At 38.2% G+C, this 26,293-nt stretch overlaps 1 protein-coding gene across 6 annotated transcripts in view; it reads left to right on the top strand.

Moving 5' to 3' along the window:
* LTBP1 (latent transforming growth factor beta binding protein 1) overlaps positions 1-26,293 on the top strand; it is a 196,196-nt gene that overhangs the window by 132,397 nt on the left and 37,506 nt on the right. For all 6 annotated transcript variants that reach the window (XM_069852452.1, XM_069852451.1, XM_069852454.1 and 3 more), the window contains 8 exons: positions 1,556-1,681; positions 2,826-2,951; positions 3,631-3,753; positions 7,108-7,227; positions 11,148-11,270; positions 13,219-13,341; positions 18,826-18,948; positions 21,675-21,800. In XM_069852452.1, the coding sequence (XP_069708553.1) occupies positions 1,556-1,681; positions 2,826-2,951; positions 3,631-3,753; positions 7,108-7,227; positions 11,148-11,270; positions 13,219-13,341; positions 18,826-18,948; positions 21,675-21,800 (990 nt within the window). The remainder of the gene's footprint in view (positions 1-1,555; positions 1,682-2,825; positions 2,952-3,630; positions 3,754-7,107; positions 7,228-11,147; positions 11,271-13,218; positions 13,342-18,825; positions 18,949-21,674; positions 21,801-26,293) is intronic.

Raw genomic sequence — 26,293 nt, 5'->3', positions numbered from 1 at the left:
GTGGTTCTTCCTTTTGTGATGTGGTAAAGTTGCCTTTTCTACATCCATGTGTCAAGAAATGAAAATAATGGAAATGCAAGTAATGCTCCTGTCATAGCTGAAACTGTCTAAGCGATGTCTGTGTCCAAAAGACATGAAAATTTCACTTGCTCTAGATTTGAAAACAAAAAGGTGAATGTACTATGCGTGTATATATGAAAGCATTACAATGTCACATTGTCTAATCCCTCAGAATTAACACAGGCTTTGAAGTAACTGCAATATCCAGGTAAATACTTCAGGATGCAGTATAGTATATGGTAGAGGTTATCTAGATCTACCAAGAGGTTTCCCAGTTTGCATTCACAGGGAAAAATTGCACATGCTTTCATAAAAGTTTAATTCTTTAAAAGTGGCTTTCCTTTATGAAGGAATGTATTTTTTAATTGTTTGCAGCATCTACAGGGCCTAAATCACCCAGTACAGTTCTGACTGCAGTTAAATCTTCATGAATCTACTCGAAGAGTACAGAAAAATATCCTCTCCTTCTGTAAGCGTTCAGCTGCCCCCTTCAATTGTCTCTAAGTACAGTTTGTCAATCCCGTGTATAAATTCTACTAATGATGACTCCCAAACCAGAATTTGGAAGTCTACTGTGACTGCACCCCTTCTGTCAGTTACCTCCCTGCTTCCTTACAAGGAGAAGAAGTTACCCTGCTGGGAACTTACATCAGTTAGAAAAAAAAAAAAAAGATAGTTTTCAATGTTCTGCTGTTTTTTTTTTTCCTTAGGAAAAGGAGTGGAGCTAGAAATTGCTGCATGCTGGAAACAAGTAAAACAATCTGTTGTTCAGATAGAGTTCTGAGTTTTGTTCAAGAGTAAAGTAGAAGTGAAGTAAGATTTGTCGGACAAAAACTGAATGGAGTTAGACTTGAGATGTTTGAGTGTCTTAATTCTGCACTTTAAGATTTAGTTGAATTTAAATGCAATGTATTTCCAAGTAGTCTGGATAAAAAAATATTCTTTACAGATGATAACTTTTTCTCAGGAATTATGATTTCATGCTGCTGTATAACCTTAGTTTAAATTGCAACTAAACACGGTCATAAGTATTTTTTGCAGTTATGCATATACTTCAATAATTTCTAAAACTACTGGGGTTTAGCGTCTAATGCAGCCTATATCTGAATCTCTTTATCTTACTATATACATCCAAGCCATTAACAGATGAGTATTCTGTAAAAAGCATCGGTAACCCACTTCAATCATTTTTTTAAATGTTGATACAGAGGTTAAATCATATTTTTTTATTTGATATTATCTCAATTTTACTTTATTTTTATGTACTCATTTATAGAACTTGCATGGGCCATGAGAATATGTCACTCAGAAAAGCTTAGATAGTTTCTAGATTCTTCAGATAAAGTTACTATTACAGAAACTCAGGACTTAGAAATGTTCCAGCTGTCTTCAGGCCTGATCTTTCTATTTGGATTACAGAATGTTATGCACTTACTGAACTATCTGGGAGAATTTAATATTAAAGGTTTTTTTGTTTGTTTGTTTGTTTGTGTAGAAATCAACGAATGTACAGTTAATCCTGATATCTGTGGAGCAGGACACTGTGTTAATCTGCCTGTGGGATACACTTGCATCTGCTACGAGGGGTACAAACTTAACGAGCAGCAGACAAAGTGCTCTGGTATGAATGGGTGCTTCTGAAAATCTAAAATAACTGTGCTATGAAATGCTTGAAACATAGAGTTTGATAGGTGGAAATATGCTACAGAGCAGTCAGGAGTTGCTTCCTCTACTGAATGCTTGCAGTCTACATAGGAACTAGATTTTTGTGTGTTAAACAGTTTGCCATAGTCTCTGACAGAGACTTTCAGCCACTCAGAGCTGGACTTCAATTTAATTAAATTGAATGAGAGTCTTTCCCATTGTGAGATGAGAGAAAAAGTGATTAGATAGACCATTGCTTCTCAGCTTTACATCAGGTATCTAAAATCGTCAGAGTGCTAGGAAGAAATGCACTTCTGTTTGGGGAAAGAATAAGTGAATTAAAGAATGATTTACCCAGCTACCAGCTCTGCAGCTGGACTAAATCCCATCATTTTGTTAGGTTTTCCCTTTCAAACTTCTACTGAAAAGAAAAAGTATATTACAAACATCCCAGAAGCACATGAGGTGATCTGCAAAGTGAGGTCTTCATCCCCTTCTAAGCTAGTAAATTCTGGAAGATAAGGCTCTGATGAAAGTGAGGCAGAGCCTAGACTGGCTATGTACGTGCTCTTTCAGATTTGGAAGTAGCTGTATTGATAGTTTTCCTTCATTCAGAGCATGCTTGTTCCTCTGTAACTTGGATCAGGGAGAGTTTATTATATCATGTTGCCAGATTACATATTATCAGCTTTGCATGCTACCAGAAGTTCAGTAACTTCACACTGACAATGCATGCTGTCAGGTGCAACTACAGTATTAAAAAATAATTTACACAGATACGCAGCCAAATGGCAATTACTTAAAATCCTTCTGTTTTATCCAAATTGTTTTAGTGTTCCATGCTTATAGCTTGTGCCCAGTTTGCACACAGAGAAGTGATTTGAATAGTAATCATGTCACATTCTTCAAGCCAGTGTAAAATTAGCAATAAGAGCATTTTTTCCAGCCAAAACTATTTACTGCCTTTTTTTTCAGTTCTGAAGGAGATAAAAATATATACTTCTTCAAATAGTTAAAATAATTACAAGATCAGTGTTTTCAAAAGCATGGCATGGAATGCACGAAATTAATCACAACTAAATGCGTTACTCTATATTCTTATGGTTTTATATCTTTTATAGATATTAACGAGTGTAATCAGGCACCCCATCTCTGTTCCCTTGGACGCTGTGAAAATACAGAAGGAAGTTTCCTATGCATTTGCCAGGCTGGGTTCATGGCCAGTGAAGATGGAACTGACTGCATTGGTAACTACTGTTCTCCTTTGTAGAAAATAAAAATAGAAAAATCAGTTAAGAAGCTTATTTAAACCCTCCTAAAATGCCCTTTTCAGCTTTTTTTCTCAATGTCATTGGTATTGGACTGATGTCTGGACGCATTTTTAACTCTTTTACCAGTTTCCATTTATGAAAAACAAGACTTTATTCAGTATCATGCTTGTTTAGGAAAGCTACCATTTAGTAGAAATACCTTCTATGGTGGAAAATACACATTCAAAAAATCAAAACTCTTTCAAAGACTAGCAGTTGTAGCAAACTGTATTTTTAAAATAGCTACTAACAGCCATGGACTTTGCAGAGCAACACAGCCAGCCTGAAATGGCTGTGATCTTCCTCAGGTTAGTGCTGCTTGGGGCACAATATACATCTAATGATGCGTATTGTATTTGCAACCATAGGGCTGCTCACTGGCCTTTCTTCTACTGCTTGATTGTTTCTAGATCTCATTCTCTCTGCGATTACAAGCAGTGAGGTAAAGATGGAACTGCTCAGTAAGATGAGTTGTAGGGCTGTGGCTTACAACCAGCTTCAAAAAATTCAAACTTACTTACTTATGCTTAATTATAACACTGTTTAGAGGAGCTGAGATGTTCCATAATTTCATCGTGAAGCAAAGTTTCTCTTAACCTCGCTTTTTCATTTGCAGATTTTGATGAATGTTCAAGACCTCATACTTGTGGGGATGGCTTTTGTATAAATACTGTTGGCTCATACAGATGTGAATATTGTGATAGCGGATACCAAATGAACAGGAGAGGTGAATGTAAAGGTAGGTTTGCAGTCTTTGCCAGTAGTAATACAGTAACAGTTGCCAAGCCAAGCAACTGCAATAGGATAAGCCATTTGTCCACCTTGACTTCTGTTTCTGATCTCAACAGAGAACTTTATATCTATTTCTTTATTTTTTAAGAAATCTGACCATTAGATGGAAATTAATATTTTTCTGCATGGTATGTTGCTTTTAATTCCTTTGAATCTCAATTTGCTATTTGATTTCAGATGGAATGTCTTGGCATAGTGGTTTTATATCTATTTGTGTTCAGAATTCCATCTACCAACCCACTCTATGCTTATTTCCATGGGTAATTTCTCTAGCTTAATCTTACTGCCGGTAATCTCTCACAGCTACTTTCTTCATTTAATTTGCCTTCAGATCGTTTAACTTCCCTGGTACACCAGCTGAAAATGGCAGAATGTTCAAAAGGACATTGTTTATTTTATCTGCAGTATGTCCTGGATGATGAAGTGGAGTTACTGTTCATTTGTATCACAAAAATAATGCTAAATGTTAACACTGTTTGGAATTATTAACATTACCTGCTGTTCAAGGGAGGCTTAGCACTATGGCTTGAGCTACAAAGGGTTGGAGAGAATGCACCTTCTGAGAAGGTGCAATCTTGAACAAGAAATATTTTTGAGTACTCTTCAATCTTTTCAGGTTTTTGATATCTGGAACCACAGTTCAATTCCTGGTATTTATACTTAAGATGCTACAAAAGAGTTCCCCCTCTATGGACAGAACCATTCCAGGACAGTTATTTTAACAGCTTTTACCATGGAATTTCTTAATTTCATTGTTAGTCCTTTCCTACATATTTTACTAAATTTCTGTTTAAGAAAAGAACAATTTATAGCTTTTCCTATATTACAGCAGGTAGCATCTGAGAAGTTGAATTTTTTAAAATACGGAAATATCTGTCTAGGAGGTAGTTCATGTTGCAGTAGATCCTAGGAAGTGTAAACATCAAAACTGCACATTATTTTTCAGTGTGATAATTTTGCCTTTTTTTGCCATTCTTCTTTTTTCATTTTCAACTTGAATTGTGAACTAAAAACCACAAGCAGCCATTTCATTTTAAACATAGTTTTGTTCATGCTTCAGTCTAAGTTAGTTAGGACAGAATAATATTGTTAACATGTTAGGTTGCCTAGCAAATAACCAATTTAAAGCTGCTGTGGCTGTATTTGCTGTTTTGAGCAGTGCTAAAAGATTCTTCTTTCTATTCAGGCTTTTTTAATTTAAATAGATGTTTCACACACTCTACACTTATGACTGTTTTTTCCAAATCTTCTCTGTCAGTAGGGAATCTGTGATTAAAAGTGTCTAGAAATCAGAACATCACAGTGCATCAAATTTCTTATTAACTTCTATGTTAAGTAGTGTGGTGGTAGTCCTCTATCATTTAACTTAATAATGTGTAATTTCTGAAACAAAATTCTCTGCTGAAAGTTATTTAAGGTTGCTTAAGGGAGAAACCCTCCCACACCAAATCCATCAAACCAAGGAAATGACACATTTGGGGAATCATTTCACAGTGTCATTACACCTACACATTATAGTCACCCTACTGACAGATTCCAGATTCCACAAATAACTCCTTTCCACCTCCTCCACAGTTCAAAAACAAAGGCAAGAGTCCTCCAAACTGCACACAATACACACATTTCACTTACACTTCCTCACTTCCATCTTCACTCTGCCTTCAAGCTATGCTTGTGCAAGGTCTGTTGTGTGCCTAGCCTGGGCATGTATGTTATAGAGTCTGCTGTTTATGTAGAACAGTGTTATAGGCATAGCTGAATATCATTGCATGCAATTAAGTGTTCCTATGAAATCTTCTTGTGATTTCTTTAAGCCTTGCAGCATTTAGACTTTATTTTGACTGAAAATTTCAGTACCAAAGATATCACTCATATTGTGTGTTTCGAGGGCAGGCAGGTCTGAGAGAAGGTTTCAGCAAAAGTGGATTTTTTTTGTTAATTAAATAAAACTCGCAGCAATTTCACAGAGAAACATTTGCAGGTCTGCATCATATCAGCTGAAGAGGCCTGTTGCTGCTTTTATGAGAAAGTGTTCTCAGCTAGATAATCATCATTCTATGAAAAGTTGTAATTTGCCCACATCCAGTGAGTTATTTAGAGCTGGAATGTTAATTCTCTGAAAGCTGGAGCATTGTCCAGTTAAATTACAAGTGCTGGAGGCTGTTTTGCTTCTGTGAGCTTGTTTCTAAAGCCAGAGGTAAATTGCCTCCCTGCTTTCTGTGCTGGAGCAGCTGTCTCTAATTGCAGAGGACATGACCACTTGGCTTTGGACAGGGAAGGGACAGGAGCTTAGGAAGCTGGGTTTAGAGGTCACTTTGATGATTTCATTAGTTCTATGTGCTGCATAAAGAAAATATTTTGTAAGAAAGTTTATAATTATTATGTAATAAAAGATCGTATTATAAAGTGATACTCAAGTATGGGAGCAGACTGGAATGAGGTTGTCCACACGGTTTCACTTCCACCATCTTCTGATCATTGGTCGCTTGACAGCAATTTGTCTTTGAATGTTGTTTTTGTACACAGTCTCTTTTAGTTTCTATATATTGCATATATTGTGGGTTTCTGTGGTGCAGGATAAGTTTCTTGGTAGATGCCCAGAGCCTTGACTTGAGATCCATGAGGTTTTCAAGACCTATGTCTTCTTTTGTTGTGGATAAACTAGAACCTCTTTTTATCCAAGAAGCCCCCTTATCACCTTAAACATTGCCAGCCTTAGTGATGTATGTGTTGTTTGTGCCTTCTTTCAGACATAGTTAACTCCCTATAACCTGTAAACTTCTTTGGTTATGATTCATACAATTAAATCTATAGTCCACATAATACTTAGATGCCGCATAACTCTGGGACACTGTACAATACCAAATTCCTTTTTGCTTTGAGAAGTCAGAGTTACAATTTATTGGTTTTGCAATGTGCTTTCAAAGGCTTTTGAGACTGACAATAGGAAGAGCATCAGGACATTTCAATATGGTAAAGGGGTGACATAAGCAAAATTGTTCTTGCCTATCTAAGCCAGAAATCTACTGCATGTTATGGAGGCCCTACCAAAGATTCACAGCATAACAGAAAATTCAGATTCAGTTGCATGTACTGTGAACTAATTTATATCTCAGAGACGCCCCTTCACTGGTACAAATCTGTGTGAACTTGTACCTTCCTAGGTCTCTAGCAGATGAAGTATGTAACTCTTTAAACATATTAGTATAACATATGTACAGTCAGAAAAAACAGATTAGTTTGTTGTTCAGTGTTCTGTTATTGCTTTGACTGATACTTCCTTTCATCTTCTCTTTTGAAGATATTGATGAATGCCTGACTCCAGCTACTTGTCCGGATGCACTGTGTGTCAATGCTCCTGGCTCTTACCAGTGCATTCCTTGCAGAGTAGGATTCAGAGGCTGGAATGGACAGTGCCATGGTACGTTCAGTACTCCTTGTATCTCTCGTTATCATTTTGTTCCAAGATTCTGTATTTTCTATTCCATTCATGTTACAACCTGGTGGCTGAACTCTCCCCATTTCACTCAATAATTGAAATGGCTTTATGTTCTCAGACACAGTGTATATGATTAAATTGTGTATTACTGTGAGTGAACACTGAATTTAGACTGCAAACAATACAATTATAATTACTAAACAAAATTCTTCAAATAGAACATATGGAACTGAAAGGGATATTTTACCAGGTAAACACTAGTGGGCCGTGCACATTTGCATCTTATGCACCATGTGCTCTTTTGAGAAAGGTTTCCTCTTATTTAATTCTTTTTGGAATATGTAAATTTGCATTCTTTCTAGATATCAAGCTTAAATTCTCTACCTGTTTAAGAAAATTGCCTGGTTGAAAATGCCATGGCATAAGTTTCACTCGAATTCTTTCTAACCGGGTTAGTAGGAGTAGAATGATAGACAAGAAGGCTCTGCTCTGCTCGGATTTACAAACAAAACTAAACTTGCGCAAGGGATAAGTCTTGGTTCCAAGTTGCTGATTCTTTTTTTCCTTGTATTACTGCATGTAGTTTCCCTTTTTCCTTTGTTTTATGAAATGTTCTAAGCCTAGACATCTCACTCACATCATTAGTGGTGTGCTCAGTCGTCATTTTCTGTTTATCCTAGACTTACATCATGTTGGAAATGAGCCATACACATTTTAGAAAATGTAATGCAGACAGAGCTTGTCTTAAAGCTTTGCAATATGAGACAATTCAAATACACTGGAAAGGAAAATATTTCCCAAGTTATCTATGAAACATTTAAGTCCATTGTTTCATAAATTAATTTGTTTCTGCTGTTAGTTTAGGTCAGTTGCAGCTTTGCTAGTTTTCCCCAGTGCTGTATTCAGTAATTTTTTTTTTACCTCTGCTCACTCCTCTGCCTGAACTTGATGCCCTAGAAAGTATAGTGTAACAATTCTGTAGTTCTTTGATGCTATTGATAATGGAATCTTTCAGGATATAAAGCCAGGAACATAATTGCTTTTGTTTAGTAAATGCAAGTCAATTGGTTCTCTTCAGACTTATGTGTAACAGCTTGAACTACAGTTCAGGTGGGAATATGCAATGTGAGATGCATATCGGAAGAAATTTAAAGTGGCACCTGCACACCCTGCCATCTGATTGTCTTGAAACTGCTATTGTCCCAGGTTCCTTGGTGGATTTGTGTTGTACAGGGATTATTTTAAATCCTTATTTTCTAAAGTTTATTTGTAATCAAAGGTTTTTTTCATCTTTCTTGACATTTCTACACATTTACACATAGAGGTGTACATTGATGAATAAATTAAAAAAAAATAGCTTGTCAAAACTTCGTAGACCATTTTATCTTCATTGCTATCACTGTGGTGGATTGTGCAGATACATGATTAACTAACAATGTTCAGCTTGTACAGCATTAGGGACCCATCAGAAGATTTCAAAACTCATACAGAGGTCAACAGAGCTGATTCATCTACCTCTAGCCCTACTGTAGGGGTCACCAATAGAATCAGTTAATCCTCTGGACTTCATCTCAGAAGATTTAGATTCTGTTCCTGGATTTTCTTCTGCCTTTATGGGAAAGTCTTTTCATCTTTGAATCTCATCCAGAAATCACAAATAATATTGCAGGCTTTGTTTTCAAGTAGCATGGATGTAAGCAGATGAAACTGTATTTAAAAGAAGAAGGTTTGCTGTTCAGTTAGGAATTTGCATACCTAACTGCTGAATTAACTTCTCTATGTTTTAATAAATTCTTGAATTAGAGTATTGATCATAGACATTGAGAGCAAATGTTGTGTTTTGTTGAGCAAGCACATTTTGCAACAGTAGGGATCTGAGAAATTAGGCTTGCAAAAGGATGTGAGTAGTATCACCTATTGAACTGCCATAGCAGAGCACCTGTGGATCTGTACTGTTGTCTTTTGGGAGGATGTCACTTTGTGTTCTTGGCCAGGCTGCAACAGGGTATCTTATTTACAGAGTTAGAGGCTCAAGTAAGTAAATAAGAATTGTGTGGCATTTGAAATATAGACAATAGGGGCAATTTCATTTGTGTTTGGAGAGAGATGGGCTTTGTCAAAGTCAGATGGTAGAGGAGCTTGTAAGAAGACATGAATGATAAACGTATATGAGGAAAATAGTTACTGCAGGTATTCACAATACCTAATAAGAGCTATGATGATTATTTGAAGACCTCTAACCTTTTTCCATCTCTCCCCATGCTACAGCTGCCTAAACAGCTAAAGGGCCTCAAATAATCAGTAGTTTTACTCACTTATTGTTGATAGATTTTTTTGTGCTTCATGGTGGCAAAAGACAGGATAATTTGGGGTAATGTTTTCTGGCACATAAAACCAAATAAGATGTAAGACTCTTTCTGCATCAGTGAAGCCAAAAAATAAAACTTTTTCCGTACAAACAGGGTCACCTACAATCCCACAATAAATATATAAATTTTGAAAATTACCCTTTTGGTTTTTTAAGTGAAAACCACTCCTAAGAAAAAGACAATATTATTTTAGAATACTGAATTAATTCTGCCTGCATTTGTAATGAAAGATATTACTTATTTATATGTTTGCTTTTTTTCTTTGTTTTTTTTATACAAATTGCATTCAGAAGGAATTCCTGAAAATGGCTTGTAAGTAGTAATGTAGCAATATTCATGTTGGTTAGGGAGAGTGGCCTATCTCAATACTCATCTTTCAGAGAATAATGAAAGTAGGTATCTATGAGATAGCTTATAGAAAAAAAGTGTCTTTCAAGTCCTCCTGTAAAAAAAAAAAATTATTTGTGATCAGGAAGAGGGATTTTGCTTCTAAGACTTTTGTTATAAAGACATAAATCGAGTTCCCTGTTGCATATATAGAGTAGCCTTACAAAGGAGCCTGTATGAAGTGCAGAAATCTCCTTGAAATTCTTCAGGTGTCATCTAAGTCCTTTAGAATCTGTCTCCTTTAAGTCCATTTGAAAAATGTCATCTGTGAAGGTCTCACATGTACATGTGTTTTGGATAGAGTCTTTAGTTATGCACTGGAGAACTCCTCTAAATCCTGCACATTAACTGACCTAGCTTTAAAAAAAACAGTAAAAACTCAACAGCAGAAAATGCAGTTGGGGGTCTATTTTAGGTTGCAAGAGGATGTGCCCTATCCATTTCTTTACACTTGTAGGTAAGCTCCACAAAAACTAGCAGAGCCAGCAAGTTGGGGGATTCTGACCAGAGCACATGTTTAAAAAATGGGCTTGGAGAAAACAGCTTCTAATAGAGCCTTGGCAGCCTGAGCTGCGTCTTCTTTTCTGGACTGTTCCTTGCAATAGCAGAAGGATAAGTGGCAGTGGTTACGAGGTATTCACAGCTGCTAGTACTTTTATCAGAGGTACATGTCCTAAGTATAAATCTTTGTAATGCAAGAATGAATGTGCCAGCACTCGCTGACTTCTTCTCTGTATTAAAGCTGCACTGGTTTAAGCTATTTTGGGAAAATTATGGGCAAAATTATCTTAATCAGGTGAGGATGATATGGACGCAGTTAGTTGATACCACAACCCATATTTTAAAAAAGAAAAGAAAAGGAAGAAAAAAGGTTTCTTAGCCTAAACTGCAGTCCTTACATTACTGGGATGAAAGCATTGGTTTAGACATGTGGACTCAGACTATAGTTGAGTGTTTGAACTAAAGCCTGCTCAAGATCAAATACTTTTTTAAAATCATACTTGCTGCAGAATTGTGAAGGTCAAAATGTACAGGAAAACTGAGTATAACCATACTTATGGCAGAATTTGAATAAATTCCCAAGCTCAACTGAAAGGTGGTTGTTGTCAAGGTAATTATACACTTACACTTTCTTTGTATTTGCAGATATAGATGAATGTCAGTACGGCAATCTCTGTACAAATGGCCAATGTGAAAATACGGATGGGTCTTTCAGATGTATTTGTGGCCAAGGTTTCAAACTCTCTGCATCAGGGGATCAGTGTGAAGGTAGGAAAGAGTATGATTTAAATTCATAAGGTTTGCACTTACCTTTTATGTAGTATTGTTTGTCCAATAATATTCCTTTTAATGGAGAAACAATTAATGTTCAGCAGTGAGGCTAGACAACCAAAGATGTAAGAATACGTATTTCCATTTTATGACTCCCATGGTCACACTGTAGATTTTGACATTTGTTATAAATCCAAGCAAGAACATATCGTAATATTTATATTGCTAAATTTAAATTTCTGCAAAATGCTTGGCATTTCTGCCATTTTGGAGATTTGGGGACAGTGACTTTCGTTGCCTTAACTGCTTTTCTTTCCATCTTTTTTTTTTGGTTTTGTGTTAGGGGTAAGTGGAATTGAAAAAAGCCAGGCTGCACCCTCTAGGAACCCAGCAGTGTCAGTTAACACTGAGCTGACACCGGCATTGATGTCACTGCATTTCAAGTAGTACTTAAATTAGAGAGAGAGTTTGTTGTCGTATTTCCAAGAACAGTACCTGTACCTCCAAAGTGTTAGGTTCTATATTTCTTCCATATCTAAATTTCCCATCAGGACTGCTCCAGTGGAACAAAATTAGGTCTGAAGTCAGAGTGGAGTAGTCTGAGAGAGAACCTAGAGTTTGTACAGGAGGTATGAATATCCTTCTTCTTACAGAAACCTCTTCCCAAAGGTAGAAATCTGGGGAATGTCTCCAAGCTGTAGAAGCACTCAGAAACCTGAAGATTGCTTGTCAGATGTTGGTTTTAATTCTTTTCCTCCTCCCCTACCCCCTGTCTTTCCTTAAGTGTCTGTGTGTAGCACACGCTTTCAGACTTCTGAGTGCTAAAAATAATACAGTAAAACTAAATGATCGTTCATGTAAATTTGTCAAGAAGTTTGAAACAAAACATTGGTGTAAGTTTCTTGAGTGAGTTAAATGTGCTGTCTAGGACGCACAGCAGACTGGTCTTGGAGAATGTATGTAGACAAAGTTTGACTGCTTCCTCTGAGCCTTTCATGGAAAAGGGCCCTTGCCAAGCTGAGCTGGTATGTACAGACTGTTCTTCTTAAAGTACACCCTTCTAAAGGAAGGACCCATACACGTGCTCAGATGCTTCATGCAGGCCCATATAGTCAGTGATCCTTAAATTCAAAACTTCTGTGGTCACAAGGGACCGTTACTTAAGAGGTCAGACTACATAGCTGTAACACAGACCTGAAAAATGTCATTGAGTAACTTTCTTCTGTTTGAATTGGAGTATAATTTCAGAAAGACCTTCAGCCATGCCTAAATCCTAGGATTGACTAAGAACCTATCATATTGATTTAATTACTGTTCCTTAACAAGTATTTTATAAATAAGGGAGGGAAGACAGTTTGATGTTAAAGTCCGTCTTTTAACCCAAGCTGACCCTAGTTTATGAGAACTGAAGCACTGAGGGATTAGCTGTGGTTGTGGAAGCAAAGAGACATTTCCCCATACTTAGAGGATTAATGCTGTTACAAGGCAAGTATTTAAAGGAGCCTTAAGGTACAGCCTCGCAGGGGAACAGCCTGTCAGTGTGCATCTGAAAACCACACCCTGTTAAAAGGTGGTGATGCTGCTGGAAAGTATTTTGTGGGTTTTGCTGACTCGTTGGAGTGTCTGGCTTGATATAAAAGAAACAAAAGCAGCTCTCAAGCAGCATGTGTGTATGTGTACACATTTATGCATTAAGGGATATAGTGACACACCAGGAGAGAATGCCACACACAGTCATCTCAAGGAAGGCATTCAGTCTGCAATTCCTTATACTTTTATGCATTATATTGACTGTCTGTATTTGTTAAATAAATAAGACCAAAAGTAGTAGTACTGGATATTGAGACTCTGTTTTGCTGTTTTGTTGAGAATTGTTTTTTTCACCATTTGATTAGTAATTGGTATTTTCAGATGTGTTATGTTTGCATCGTCTCTTCTGCTACAGATATAGACGAATGCCAGCAGCGATCACTCTGTACAAATGGACGCTGCAGGAACACAGAAGGATCTTTCAGATGTATTTGTAGCCCAGGCTACACATTATCATCTACTGGAGATCAATGTGAAGGTAAGCTTGTGGACTTGAGCTACAGATTCATTTTTTTTCAATAATATCTTGAGTATTTCAGCTACGGGCATGAACTTTTTTGAGAAAGGGGCAGAAAGATACATTGCTCTTCCTTCTTTCTTTATACTTTACTGTCAGCCTTTCAACAATCTCCACCTACGCACCCATGTATTTAATGGATTCTTAGAAATCGTCCCTGTCTTCTTCCCACATACAAGAAATCAGCGCGTGTGTTTCCAGCAGTAAGATTGGAAGAGCAGTTGACATAATTACCAAAAACAATTAAGCCTTTCCAAACCTTGTTACTCAAATTCTGACACAGAGGTTCTGTATTACAAAAGCGTCTGCCAGCATACACTATTCTCGTGGGGGCCTCCTAAGTTAAAACCACTTCTCCAGCTGGTTTTGGGAGCCTGTAGCCAGCCACCACAATCTCACATGTCTACTGTATGGGAAAAATATGTAATATAAGATGAGCTCCAGGGGGATCTGCTGGAGCTCACAGCTTTCACTCTCTCAGAAGGCAGTCTACATACTGAGCTTGTATAAACAAAAATAAGAGGTAAAAGATGCAACATAAATGTAGGGAAAAGTGCTGTGTTTATAGAAAACAGAAATATTCCATTATCTCTCAAGTAGAACAATTTAATTGGTGGTAACTGGCAAATCGATCTTTTCGTAATGGATTATCTTAAAGCTACTCCCTTTTCTCCGTCATTGTCTATACCACCTGATACGGCATATCTGCTGCACGACTCAGCAGCACCTTGAGCACATGAGATTGGTTACTAGCAAGCTCCAGAAAAGATTGTACCTCAATTACTTATCTCACCCTAGAAGGAAAGACTCACTTAAGGCCTCACTGTGCATGTGGTATTAGTACATAAAAGCTTTCTGGTGGCTGGTGTGTTTTCTGAAGCTGCTTAGACCATGAAAGACATGGCTTCTTACTGCTGGTCTATGTAATAATGTTCTGCTGCTAGGTTATCCTCCACACAGCACTCTAGGAGGTAGTTCCTGCCTTCTGCTTGACAGCAATAGATCGGGAATCCTCCTCGTCAAGTCATCCAGGCAGAAGAGCAGTTTCCCCTGAGCCAACTGAATGCTGTCTTCCCAAGAAAAACCTGTAATATCAGAGCAGACTGTAATCAACAGTGACCCTGGATTCCCCACATTTAATGAGGAACATTAGAAGATCTCACCAACAAGGAATAAGGACATCTTATAAAATCTCCTCAGTAAGCTGATATTCTTTGCTACTGACCTGTCTGGGGAATCTGGTCATCGAAGAACTTAACACAGTCTTCTCAGAGTTCTTGGAGAGTACCAGCATCACTTGTGTCAGCTTCAAGAGATGTGGGCTGGTGGTGCAAGTCACTAGAAACTTGTTTCAAAGAATTTTGCTCTCACCTAGCTTCAAGATCTTCATGAGTTGCAACAGATACAGAGATACTGTGTCAAGAATCAAAGAAAAAGTTGGTAGAAGGAATCACTGGTTCGTCCCACTTCCCAAAGGTAGAACAGACCATATGGTGTCATTCCTGACAGGTACTCATCTAATCTGCTTTGAGTAGACTTAAGCAAATGAGATTCCAATCATCTCTTCAAGCAGCCTGTGCCAGTGCTTTGCTGACTGTGTGTTAGACCTCCTTTTTTTTCCAAATGTGTGATGATAATCTTCTATTGGTGCAGTCTAATTTATAAGTTCTTACCTTGTAGACCTTAAACAAGAAACAGTTCTTTCTTTCTGACGCATAGCAGAAAGGCAGATGGTGAGAGAGTGGGATGCATAACCATTTCAAGCGTTTTGGTTCTTTCAGCAAGTAGCTTTACAAACCATGAATTCTGCAGAGAGATATTTTGAATTAATAAATGCTATTAGTATGTGTGAGCATATGAAAAGATGAGTTAAACCATCCTGTGGTGAAGAAGACCAAATTAAATACACAAATGGATTTAAATCCATTGTAGTTAAGACCAAATATTTTCCAGAACTGCTCTTCAGACTGCTTTGGTGCGTTTCAGACAGCCCAAAAAGTCATGTAACAGTTGATGCTCTCCATCCTATGTGGTGACCTGTCAGGACAGGTCCATGTTTTATCTTCACTTTTTTCTTGACCCTGTTCAAGGGCAAATTCCAGGAAAAAATAATTTCAGAAGCTCTCAAGGTGGAAGAAGAGGGATTGGATCATACAAGGGAAGAAGAGGGTGAAACTGCTCCCTGGGATCTTTGTCTCATTTACAACAGTCTGTAACCAAATCTACAGCTTCTCCAGCAAGTGACAGAATAGTTTATTTATATAGAGACAGTTCGTTCTCAGAAGATTTTCAGACATCTTACAAGTCCTGCACAAAATCTGTTCTTCACTTGAAGTAGAAGAAATTCTTCTGTGCTTTAATTGTATCCTTTCAATATTTTCTGATGTACAGGATATTGCAGACTGTCTTTTGCACTTTGAAAACTTAAGTTTGAACAGACTGCGCTTGTTCTGCTGTCAGTAAGAGTGCTTTGTGCAACTGCTTTATCAGCTGTATATTCACCTCCCCTTTTTTTGTTCACCTTGTGATGTAATTATTTTTGAAGACTTCTTGAAGTATTCAGCGCACATCTAGGGAACTCAATTGACCACAGGTTTAAATCTCCCACTCGTTTCATGTCAGCAGAAGTCTTCAGCCTCACAGCCATGTTCCCATCTTCATGAAAATGACTTTACTTCTGACTGTTAGTTCAGCCAGATGCGTGCATGGACTACAGGGCAGAGCTTCTCCTTAAGGAGACATCCATTGTTTCTCCACGTGATGGCCTCTGATTTTCAGATTATTTACCTGAGTGTTTTGTAACACTTCACAGAGAAAGCAGGAAAGAGATGGCAGTAATTGTGGATGTACAGCATAGCACAGTTGTGTAAAAATAACAGTGGTTCAAATTCTCTCCAGTTTCTCAAAGACTCAAGAGTGGACATTTGTGACATTAGAGGATACCCAAAAATATGTCAGGCTGTAAAGCCAATGTGATTGGAAAATCACTAGCAACAAATGTGCTTGTTTATTTAATAAGGATTTCTTCCACTTGAGAAATTTTCTTAAAAATATAGCAGCTCAAGAAGCGGTTTGCTGGTTTGATCATTATACTGTTGTGCAAACTTCTAGGGACATTGCAGAATTTGGCAGAATTATGCTGTGCTCATTTTCAGCTGTGCTTTTTGCAACTCTCTGGCTGAAGTTTTTGTCTGGATGTCTTTGCACAGTGTTTCACTTGTTTAAGAATAAAGGTAATTTGCAAGTAATTGTTTCATACGTTGGTGTGTTCGTGCAGCATACATACTTTGCATGTATCCTTGCATAGAACTCTTCAGAAAATGAGAAGCTAGACTTAGGCCTTCATACCTTCAGTTCTATCTGAAAGCAATAATCCTTATGTCCATTCCTGTTGCAAATGCCTGTATGCTCTGTTATCCAAGGCTGAAGAACTTTTCCCTTCTGCAGTACCTGTAGGGACTTGCTATTGTCTGCTTGGAAATTAGTAGCCTGGAATTGTTATATATGAGCATCCACAGGTGGGTATATCCACAGCAAGTATGCATACGCACCAGCTAGGCTTGTGTATAGGCTATATATCTCAAAGAACTTGGTTTACTGGAAGGGCCCGTCTGAAGCATGGGAGGCTCCAGTATTCTTGTATGAGCTTTCAGAGATTTTGTTAGCCAAACGCTCAAAGCATGCACCTATAAAAGGTGGTAAAAAGCACTGAACATCTCAAGGATGAGTTACTGTCCCTAATTTTTCTGGAGATTCTTCTGCAGCAGCCATAGGAGCTGTGAGGGTTTGCATCCTATATGGAAGATAAAACATTTTGAGTGCATTTGGCAAAAGACAGGTTCTTGTTGTGAGACTTGGCATTAACTCAGCGCAAGGGAGTCGTTAATTTTTTCTCATGCTCCTAGACAATATTAATTGCTGTTTTAAATAATATTTCTCAGTTGAAAATGATTATAAACTGTGTGGTTATTAAGAGGTCACAACTTTGTCAGCATGAAGTGGGGTTTTATCTGCAATAACATTCATTTATGTAAGAAAGCTATGCTGGTTTCTTGTTTTTATCAGATAGATTAAATCCCAAGGATGGCTGCACTCTGATAAAGCAAGGGCTTTGCAGAGATAACTGTAGAAATGAGGTCGTATCCTCTTTTCTAATTAGAGTTATTTATTCCTACAACAAAGGAAAAAAATTACAATTCTAATTGGCTAAAATCCATGCTTAAGAAGTCAGGATTATCAAAGTCAGTGGAAAAACTCTGATAACTGCTTTTCAAAGGAAACCATCTGCATTATCGGAGCAATAGACTCAGTGAATTACGAGGTAGGGCAATGTGGAGGCAAGGGAAAGTTGCTTGTGAGATGCTTCTTCTACTTGTCTCTCTTAAGTTCTGTTTTCTTTTAAAACTAGAGGCTCAGTCATTAAATACTTTGTGATCTTTACTGTAGGGAAATAAAACTGTATGTTAAAATATTGCTGGAATGCAGACACTTGCTGAGTTAGTCCTGTACCCATAGCAACTGTGCTATGTTTCCTCTGGGGAAGAAAAGACTTTAGGTGGAGACAATGCCACTGTCCTGAAAGTTGCCGTGATGTGTGTCAGTCAACAAGTTTATCCCAAGGATGTCAAATCACTACGGCAGAGTCTGAGGCCTGATGCTGGGAACATTGTGTATAGGCAGCTGGGAGCTAGACCCTGCATGCCCTGACTGCGGAGCTGGATTTATGGCTTGGGTGCAGCACTGTGCAAAAGCAGCTGTTCAGGTTCATGGCCAAGCTGCAAAGCCTGCAGAGTGGCTGTATAGCACCACATGAACTGCCTCTGAAAAAGCAACCGTTAGCACAGCAGTCTGCACTGCGTGGTCCCTGTCCTGCAAGCCTCCTGGCTATGGGGCTGTTCTGTGAGTAGTCTCCGCAGGCACGTCTTGTCACAGCAGCTATGCCCGGGCTTGCCAGTTCTCTAGGGGATAACAGAGCCGGGTCATTTCCGGCTCAGGGATCGCTGTGTAGTGGTCTAAACATGTTCGAAGATGCATATTCCAAACTACAAATTTGCATTAGTAGGCATCTTTTCTGTCTGTCTTCTAAATGTACAGCTGCTTGGATTTTCTTCCTACTCGTACTACTGTAAAACCACAGTCACCATTAAAGTAGGGGAGAGAATGGTATAAAGCTCTTTTATGATGGCTTTGATTAGAGATGCATGTCAGATATTAGACATGCTTGCTAAGAATAAATGACGTAAACTCAAATTTAAAAGCTTTCTAGAAATACAAGAACTTTGATGAAGAAATTAAAATTACATTCCAAAATGTAATAAACTTAATCCCCCCCGGGTATTAAACAATATTGTAGCTTCAAGTTGCTGTGTTAGTATGCAAGTATCACTATTAAAAGTTTCTTCAGTTTTTACATCATCTAATAATTCAGTTACATTTTTCTTTCAGATGTTGATGAATGCCTTCAAGTTAGTGACGTTTGCCTTAGAGGAAGCTGCATGAATACTGAAGGGTCTTACAAATGCACTTGTCCAGATGGTTTCCAGCAGATAACGAATAGGGGATGTCAAGGTATGAAACAGCTATAAAAATATAATTATTATAAATGTGCAAGTTTGTAATCATAACTTGTGATAGTCACAGATCATGCTAAGGAAGAGAAACTAATTTTGTTTATCATTTGTAGCACTTTCTTACTTTTCTCATTTTACTGCCTGTAAATATATGCTGAGAAGTTATTTCATGAGGCTGAAATCTCAGCTTTCAGAACTTGGAAGAGGATCTATCTTAAAACTAACAGAGATACAGTGATACATTTTCTCCCGATCCCAGAAACATTTATTTTGACAGAACGTTATATGTTTGTGAATCAATGATGTAACAGAAAGAGCACCAAAGTTAGCATTAAGTCACTCTTGCCTCTAAAACACTTGTGATGATTTGTGAAGGATCGGTGGGGAGTAAGAGAATAGGTTATCCGAGGCTGAGTCAGCATTGCCAAACCCAGAAAAATATTTCCCAGATTTTAGTTCTGAACAATCCCAAGTCCTTGCTGGCACAACACCCAGGCATGCCTCATGACTCTCTTTTGCCATCTGTTTTTATGAGACAAGAACCATGGTATTAGAGCTGGAAAGTAATAGCATGTCCATGCTCTAAATGACTGGAGAAGCAGGAAACTGGACTTTGCTTTGGCTGTTCTCTTATGCATAGTTTAGACTTGAGCTGAGTGACCATATTCCAGCTGATCTATGTTGAAGATCTTGTGCAACCAACAGTAAATTCCCTGCAAAAGTTCTGAGTAGTCTATGTGCCTGTTTTCTAATTCAGTAAATGTTGCATTCAATGTAGGAAATTGCTGCATTAGACCTTTTTCAGCAGATAAAAGAAAATTGATCACAAGCTATATAAATCAGTGCCAGCTTTGGTTACCACTCTGTTCTCTTGACTCCACTATGTAAAGCAGCAGTTTATGGGCTTGGTCTAAGATCCAGATAACAGCCAGTTGTGCAGAGTGATCTTGGTATGAACAAGATATAGGTATGAGCAAATAATATGTGTTTCAGTATATCTAGTTCTATATTGAAGAAGGAATCTCAGTCATGCTTGTAGGAGAGTGGACTTCCTTCTAGGGCATGATCACCGAGAAGAATCTAGGGGATCTAGGGGGCAGAAACAGTCAGCTGAATATGAGCTTCCAGTGCAACCCTGTGGCCAGTAGGACTAATGCACTCCCAAGAAGATTGAAAAATCAGAATATCCAACAGCAGTAAGCAAGATTTCTTTATTTTGCACTGATACAGCTGCTCTTGGTATATTGTTGTACATTAACATTCTGGCGCCCACAATTCAAAATGGATGCTGTTCACCTGAGGAGAGTCAAAGATGAACCAGAGCGAGCTGATGGCTTGGGTCGGGGGAAGGGCTGAATGCTTTTAAGCTGTTTATTTTGTTGAAGAAAAAAATGAGAGGTGACGTGATCATAGCCTTATTACATTCAAAGGAAACCATAATAGAAAGTAGACGGCTATTGAATTAAAATGGCAGATTTATCCCAGAGTGCAGTGTCTGCAAGTTGAATCTGGGCTAGACTAGAAATTAGGAACATTCGTCTTGGGAAGGAGCAAAGTTGAAAAGAGTCCAAAACATCAGAAAGCATACAGTTTGCTCTTTCGGATGAATTAGGCTCTCACTTCTCTAACATTCATAATATTGTTTTCCTGTCTTTTAATACATCATTCTACATTGCGTAATCAGCTGGTTCGGTTTCTGGTACTTTTCTGACAGTTTTAAGAAACTGACAGCTTAGTCCTGAGAACAGCGTGGGTCCTGTGAAAGGACTGTGCTCTCCTTGTCATTGCTGATTTCTCACCTTACCCGCCTTTCAGAGAGCTTCAGGAAGTTCATGATTGATCTGCATCTACTATGAGTTCAGAGAAAACACGTAGGTGTTGTGTGAAGCACGGAGCTCTGCCTTTTCGTTGTGCACCTCATACGGATGGCACCTTCTCCAAGCTGCCTCTGTTCTTTCCACGTATATGCTGTAACTTCAGGACATTTGCTTAGAAGGTTTACACACAGAATAAAATCAGTCTGTATCTAAAGAAAATTCTTTAAAGGATGTCATGGGTCTTGAAATTATTGTATTGAAGTCATAATTTCTCTAGCCTATCAAAATTACTGTCTACTTTGATGGATTTTGTATGGCTGTAACAGTGGCCAGAATCTAAGCAACAAAAGACCCAGTTAAGGAATAAGAAATTCTATTATCTGCGATGGTGGATGAATGAGCCACACATGTAATTTTGTTTAGGGACCATTTTATTTGGTACCATTCCCATTCACCATCAGCAAAAAAAGCATTCAATTATATAAAAGCAGCTTACTGAGAAAGATGCAACTCCAGACATGCTGGTAGCACATGAAGCCACATGCACAAATTGAACAGCGTGCAGCAATGAAAAAGCAGTTAGATGGAGCTGTCTGAGAATTTCTGTAACAAAGAAGAAATGTTGTCTATTATGGAGCTTATACTGATATCCAACAAATCATTCTCATCTGCCTCATCCTCACCACGGAGAGTGATATAGTTAGAAAATTATACAGGAGAACATACCTGCCTATAGGGAGTTTAAGAATGATTCCAAAAGATTTGTTTACTCTGGAAAGTGAGCCCCATTTACATAGCTGTTTACATAGCTGGTGGAAGTAAGAGCTGCTTTTAAGACTAATTGAACTTAGGCTTAATATTAAGGGTACAAGGATTTGCCGAGCTATTAATGTGCCTTTGTTTTCAGATATCAATGAATGTGAGAGATCTGACCTCTGTTCACCTCACGGGAATTGTCTGAACACAGATGGCTCTTACCAGTGCATATGTGAGCGGGGCTTTTCTGTGTCTGCAGATGGCCGAACATGTGAAGGTGAGGCAAATTGCAATAATGCGTTCCCATTGATTTGCTGTTCTTAGTTGAGTTAGAAAAGTGGTCAGTTTGGGTCTAAAACCCCAAAAACACTATTAACACTGCAATCTTCCACCTATGGGCCCTTCGCTCTTGTTCTTGTAAGTGCAGGGTGTGCTGTGTTGCTGTTTAAAATTATAAGTAGTATAACAGGAAATGCACAAAATAGGCAGTGTAATGTAGTTAATGTTTGATACAAGCTGTGTTTTACTTTTCTTAATTTTTAATGAATTTGCTGCCTTTACATTGAATTATGTTTTTTGTGAGCTAAAGAAATCAGTGAAAAAGAAGGAATACTAAGCTAACAATGGGAAATGATGGCAAAAGAGGGAATGATATTCTTACGTTAAGATATATGAAATCAGCAATCTGAAAATCTATTCATAGATGGGAAATTATTTCTATTAGAGCCACACTGGAAGGAATTAATATATATAAAATGCATGTCAAGTGAGTTTGGATCTCAGGCTTCTGATAAGTTTCAGTGGGTAAGACCTTCCTGCCATAAATATTTAGGATTATTTCATTTAAAGCTTCTGAAGTGTATTAACAGCAACCCTGAGCTGCCTGAATGTTCTCATTGCTGTGTGAGAGACACCAAAACCTTGCTTGTCAAGACTCTTTGTCTTTTGAAAAGGGGCAGGTGAACAACAGAAATATCTACACTGAGAATTGTGGTCAGATGCATTCTATGGTAGAACCTCAGGCATTTTGAAGTGGCAGAAATGCAGTAAAAAGCAGTAATAGGTCTTTACAGTGCTTAAAGCCAGCTTATTCTTCCTAAGTGTATGCAGGTATGCTTATAAAAGTATTTTTCATATAAGGTTTTAAAAGTTGCTCCAGTAATAACAGTGGTGAGAAACATCAATCTGGGGCTTAGAATTTAGGTGTAGCTAGGATTTTAATTTGGTTATAGCATGAGAATATATCCTGTTGGTAATGGAATGCAGACATTTCCTAGTGTTGCTGCTCTCCTGCGCTGAATTTAAAATAGGAGACTTGAGTTCAATGACACCAAGAAGATATGTGGTTTTGTGTAGTCAGCGATGCTGATAGAAAACAAAAATTCCCCTAACTGGCTGAAGAATGGCTGTTCTTATGAATGAGAGGACTGTCCAAGACGACGCCTTGAAAGAAAAATTCAGGAGGGGAAAAAATTACAGGGTGGTGGTTCAGCAGAATACATGCAGTGGAGAAGCACTGAGAAGATGACAGCTTGGTGTTAAAACCTTTGAGTAGTGGATCTCAAGCATTTAAGAAGTAAGCAAGCTTTTCTATGTCCCAAATTATTGGCCAGTAAATCCATATGCGATTTGCTTTCATGGGCCAGCTCTTCTTATAGTTCACTTAGGGATAGTGAAAAGGTTCTTCTATCAGTGGAGGAGGTGTATTGAAAATTTTATCTGACTGTTGCTTTCACTCCCCTTATTTTTACCTGAGGAAATACAGCATTACAGCCTTAATATTTGAGCTGGGATATATCCTGCCATATAGTTAGTAATACAATACCTAATGAAATATATTAATGGCAAGAGTATTGCTGATATAAGGGAATAAGTGCTGTATATTTAGATATAGCATGACGTCGAACACACTATTTGTCTGTTAATTGTTATTGATAACTTAAAAAATGTGGTATTTTTGGTGGTTTTTCCTCTCTAAACATTTACTTTATTTCATAATCATGACGTAAATTGAAAGAATGTGTCTCTTACTGCCAGGGCAAAAGCCTGGTCAAATAGGCTAGGGATAGTAAATCTGAATAACTCCTCTAATTGATGGATAAGGCAGTATTTTGTGATTTCAAGTAATGGGGATAATTCCAGAGCATGTTCATGGACTCTTTTGGCAGCAGGTATACATTTCACCCAGTGTTTAGGAAGGATATGGTTAAATAGCTTCAATTTCTCTGCAAGATAAGTAGTAGCAGGTGTTTTGCCTCACTTTTGAGCACAGCTAAAAAAAAAAATAAAAAAAGTGGTCAGAGAAGAATGCAGCCTGCTCTTAGTAGAAACCAAACACTTTATTCCAAACCAAAGTTAGAGGATCCCTTATTATGTGAAATCAAACTCTCAGAAATTGAAAAAGGCAGTACTAGAAACACAACTTTACAAAAAAAAAGGTTGGGGGGAGGGTTAGGGGATGTTGATGGCATCGAATTTTAGGGGATGCACCAGAAACTATGAGCCTTTCTGTCTGGATCTGTGGCAGTTATTAAGTAGCACCGTTCTCAGGAAAGGGTTACCGTCACATATGATGAAGTAGTACAAAGTTAATCTCCATTAGAACAAAAATGCCAAACGTGTACTAAATAAAAAAAAGATGAAATCACAAGATCTTATTTCCAGGATTATGAGTAGTTTTGGAACTTTTTAATGAAGAATAAAACAACAAGTACAAAACCAGTTGAGTGTGCTTCACAAGTAATTGGTGGTGTGTATGGAATACAGATCAGACTTTATATTCAGTACTTGGAAAAGTATTTTAATAACTTGGCGAAGCAAGGGTACTTCTAGTCTTCTGAAGCAGCAGCACTCCTTTTCTACCATGATTAGTTTCTCCATTCTGTCATTTTAATAAAAACAATTCTAGCGTTGAAAAACCTCATTTGAAGGGAGCACTGATGGCATAAGTGATAATATTTGCAGTGGTGTAAGATTCATGCAAAAAGGCAAGATGAAACAAAAGGATCAGAAGCAAAAGGACACGTGACATTCCAGGTACTGAGAAAGGATGTGGCTTCCAGCCGCATGAGCTACTGTTCTTTACACTAGATGCCTCTGTGAATTTATGTCGTTAAGTGAGTGAGAATAACTGTTTATATCATCAGAGAAAGAACCTGAGGAAATTTTCATGGATTCAGATGCCTCTCTGTGCCTGGGGAGCAGTTTTTCCATATCTCCAGACTGCTTTTGTATGAGTTTGACTCGGTTTTTTTTGAAAAGTCAGAAACAACAACAACATAAAGCATTTAAGAAACCCATGTGGTTCAGTCCCGGTATAGGGTTTTTACAGCCATTGGCCAAAATAAACTGAACAGCTGTGGAGACTGTCTTCTTCCAAGGTGCAGACAAACTTTTCTTGTAGTGGTGACATTCCACTGCTGCTTGGCCCCCGGCTTAGCAATTTGGCTACACCAGGCTCTCTGAAAAGGAGGGCCTCAGAGCGCTCCCTAGCTCCCTGTCGAGCTCTCTGGGGTTCCTGTAAAGGCAGCAGTTTACCCAGTTGGCCGCTAGTCAACAGCGTTGGCAGAAACTCAAGTTAGAGGTTCTCTGATGCTTAAGTCAATGCCCTGCCCCAGACGCCTCTTCTGTCTCTGTGTCCAATCCCATATGTCTCTCAGTAGTTCCCTCAATTTCCCCTCTCTCTGCCCCAAGCCCTGAGCTTCACTGCCTGCCTCAACAGGCGCTCCAGAGAAACTTAGACATCCCACCAGAGGTCTCCAACCTCTGCTTCTTCCTTTCCCCTCACTTACTGTCTTATATCCTGTTCTCCTTTCCTTGTCCACTGAATTTGAGCCATTTGAGCCTTTTGAATGCTTGCATGGAGCATCCACAGACCATTTGTGACAGAGAATCATTTACAAATCTGTACACACAAGTAGTCCACCATTTATGATGACTGCACACCTTAGAAGTCTGAAAATGAGGGAACCAAGGAGCAGGGCTGCGAATAATGTACCTCTGCCGCAAAGATATTTCAAAAGAGTAGATATTTGCTGTAACTGTACATCACAACCAGAATTCTGCCCATATGTGAAGAAGACAAGGCAGCTTTAGGAAAAGGGTATGGCAAATCTAGGGCTCTTATGTGGGGAGATTATTCTGTTGCAGGGAGTAATTTTGATGCTTCTGCCAAACATATACAAGTATCCATAGTATGGCCAGTGTGCTACCTTCTTGTTTTCCCAGCTGGTAATCACAGAATTCACCAGCCTTCTCACATTTGCTGATAAAGATGTTTTAGGGCATCAACTACTTCTTATCTGGATGCTGGCTAGAGAAGTATGATCACAGAGGGAGAAACGAGAATCTGTCTTGCCCACATCACCACAATGTTGGAATGATCATGCAGCATTATTGTCTCTAGATGGATGAAGTCTTTATAAAAATATTCATTTTTCTAATTTTCTCATGAAAGTGATTTTTATATATGGGTGTTATGGGCAGCCCTGGAAGTCATAGAATCACAGCTTTGTTCCCCTAAGCGCTGTACAGAACTGTCCTATGAAACAACTTCTCTTCCAGACATTTTGCCATGTATGTAGATTTCAGTGGTATTTAAATATGATACATGAGGTTAAATATGCCTTTATCTTGTTCAGGTTGGCAGAAAACAGGAACATCATGTTGAGCTGTAGGGAAGAGCACTTCAGCATGCACATGTTTTGCCTTTCTTTAGATCCTGATGACGTTAGATCAATGGAGTTTTGATTAAAGCAGACAGTACTGAGT

The sequence above is a fragment of the Phaenicophaeus curvirostris genome, chromosome 2 (genome assembly GCF_032191515.1).
Source record: "Phaenicophaeus curvirostris isolate KB17595 chromosome 2, BPBGC_Pcur_1.0, whole genome shotgun sequence".
Lineage (NCBI taxonomy): Eukaryota > Metazoa > Chordata > Aves > Cuculiformes > Cuculidae > Phaenicophaeus > Phaenicophaeus curvirostris.
The sequence above is the reverse complement of the archived record's forward strand: the minus strand, read 5'-3'. Positions and strand labels throughout refer to the sequence as shown.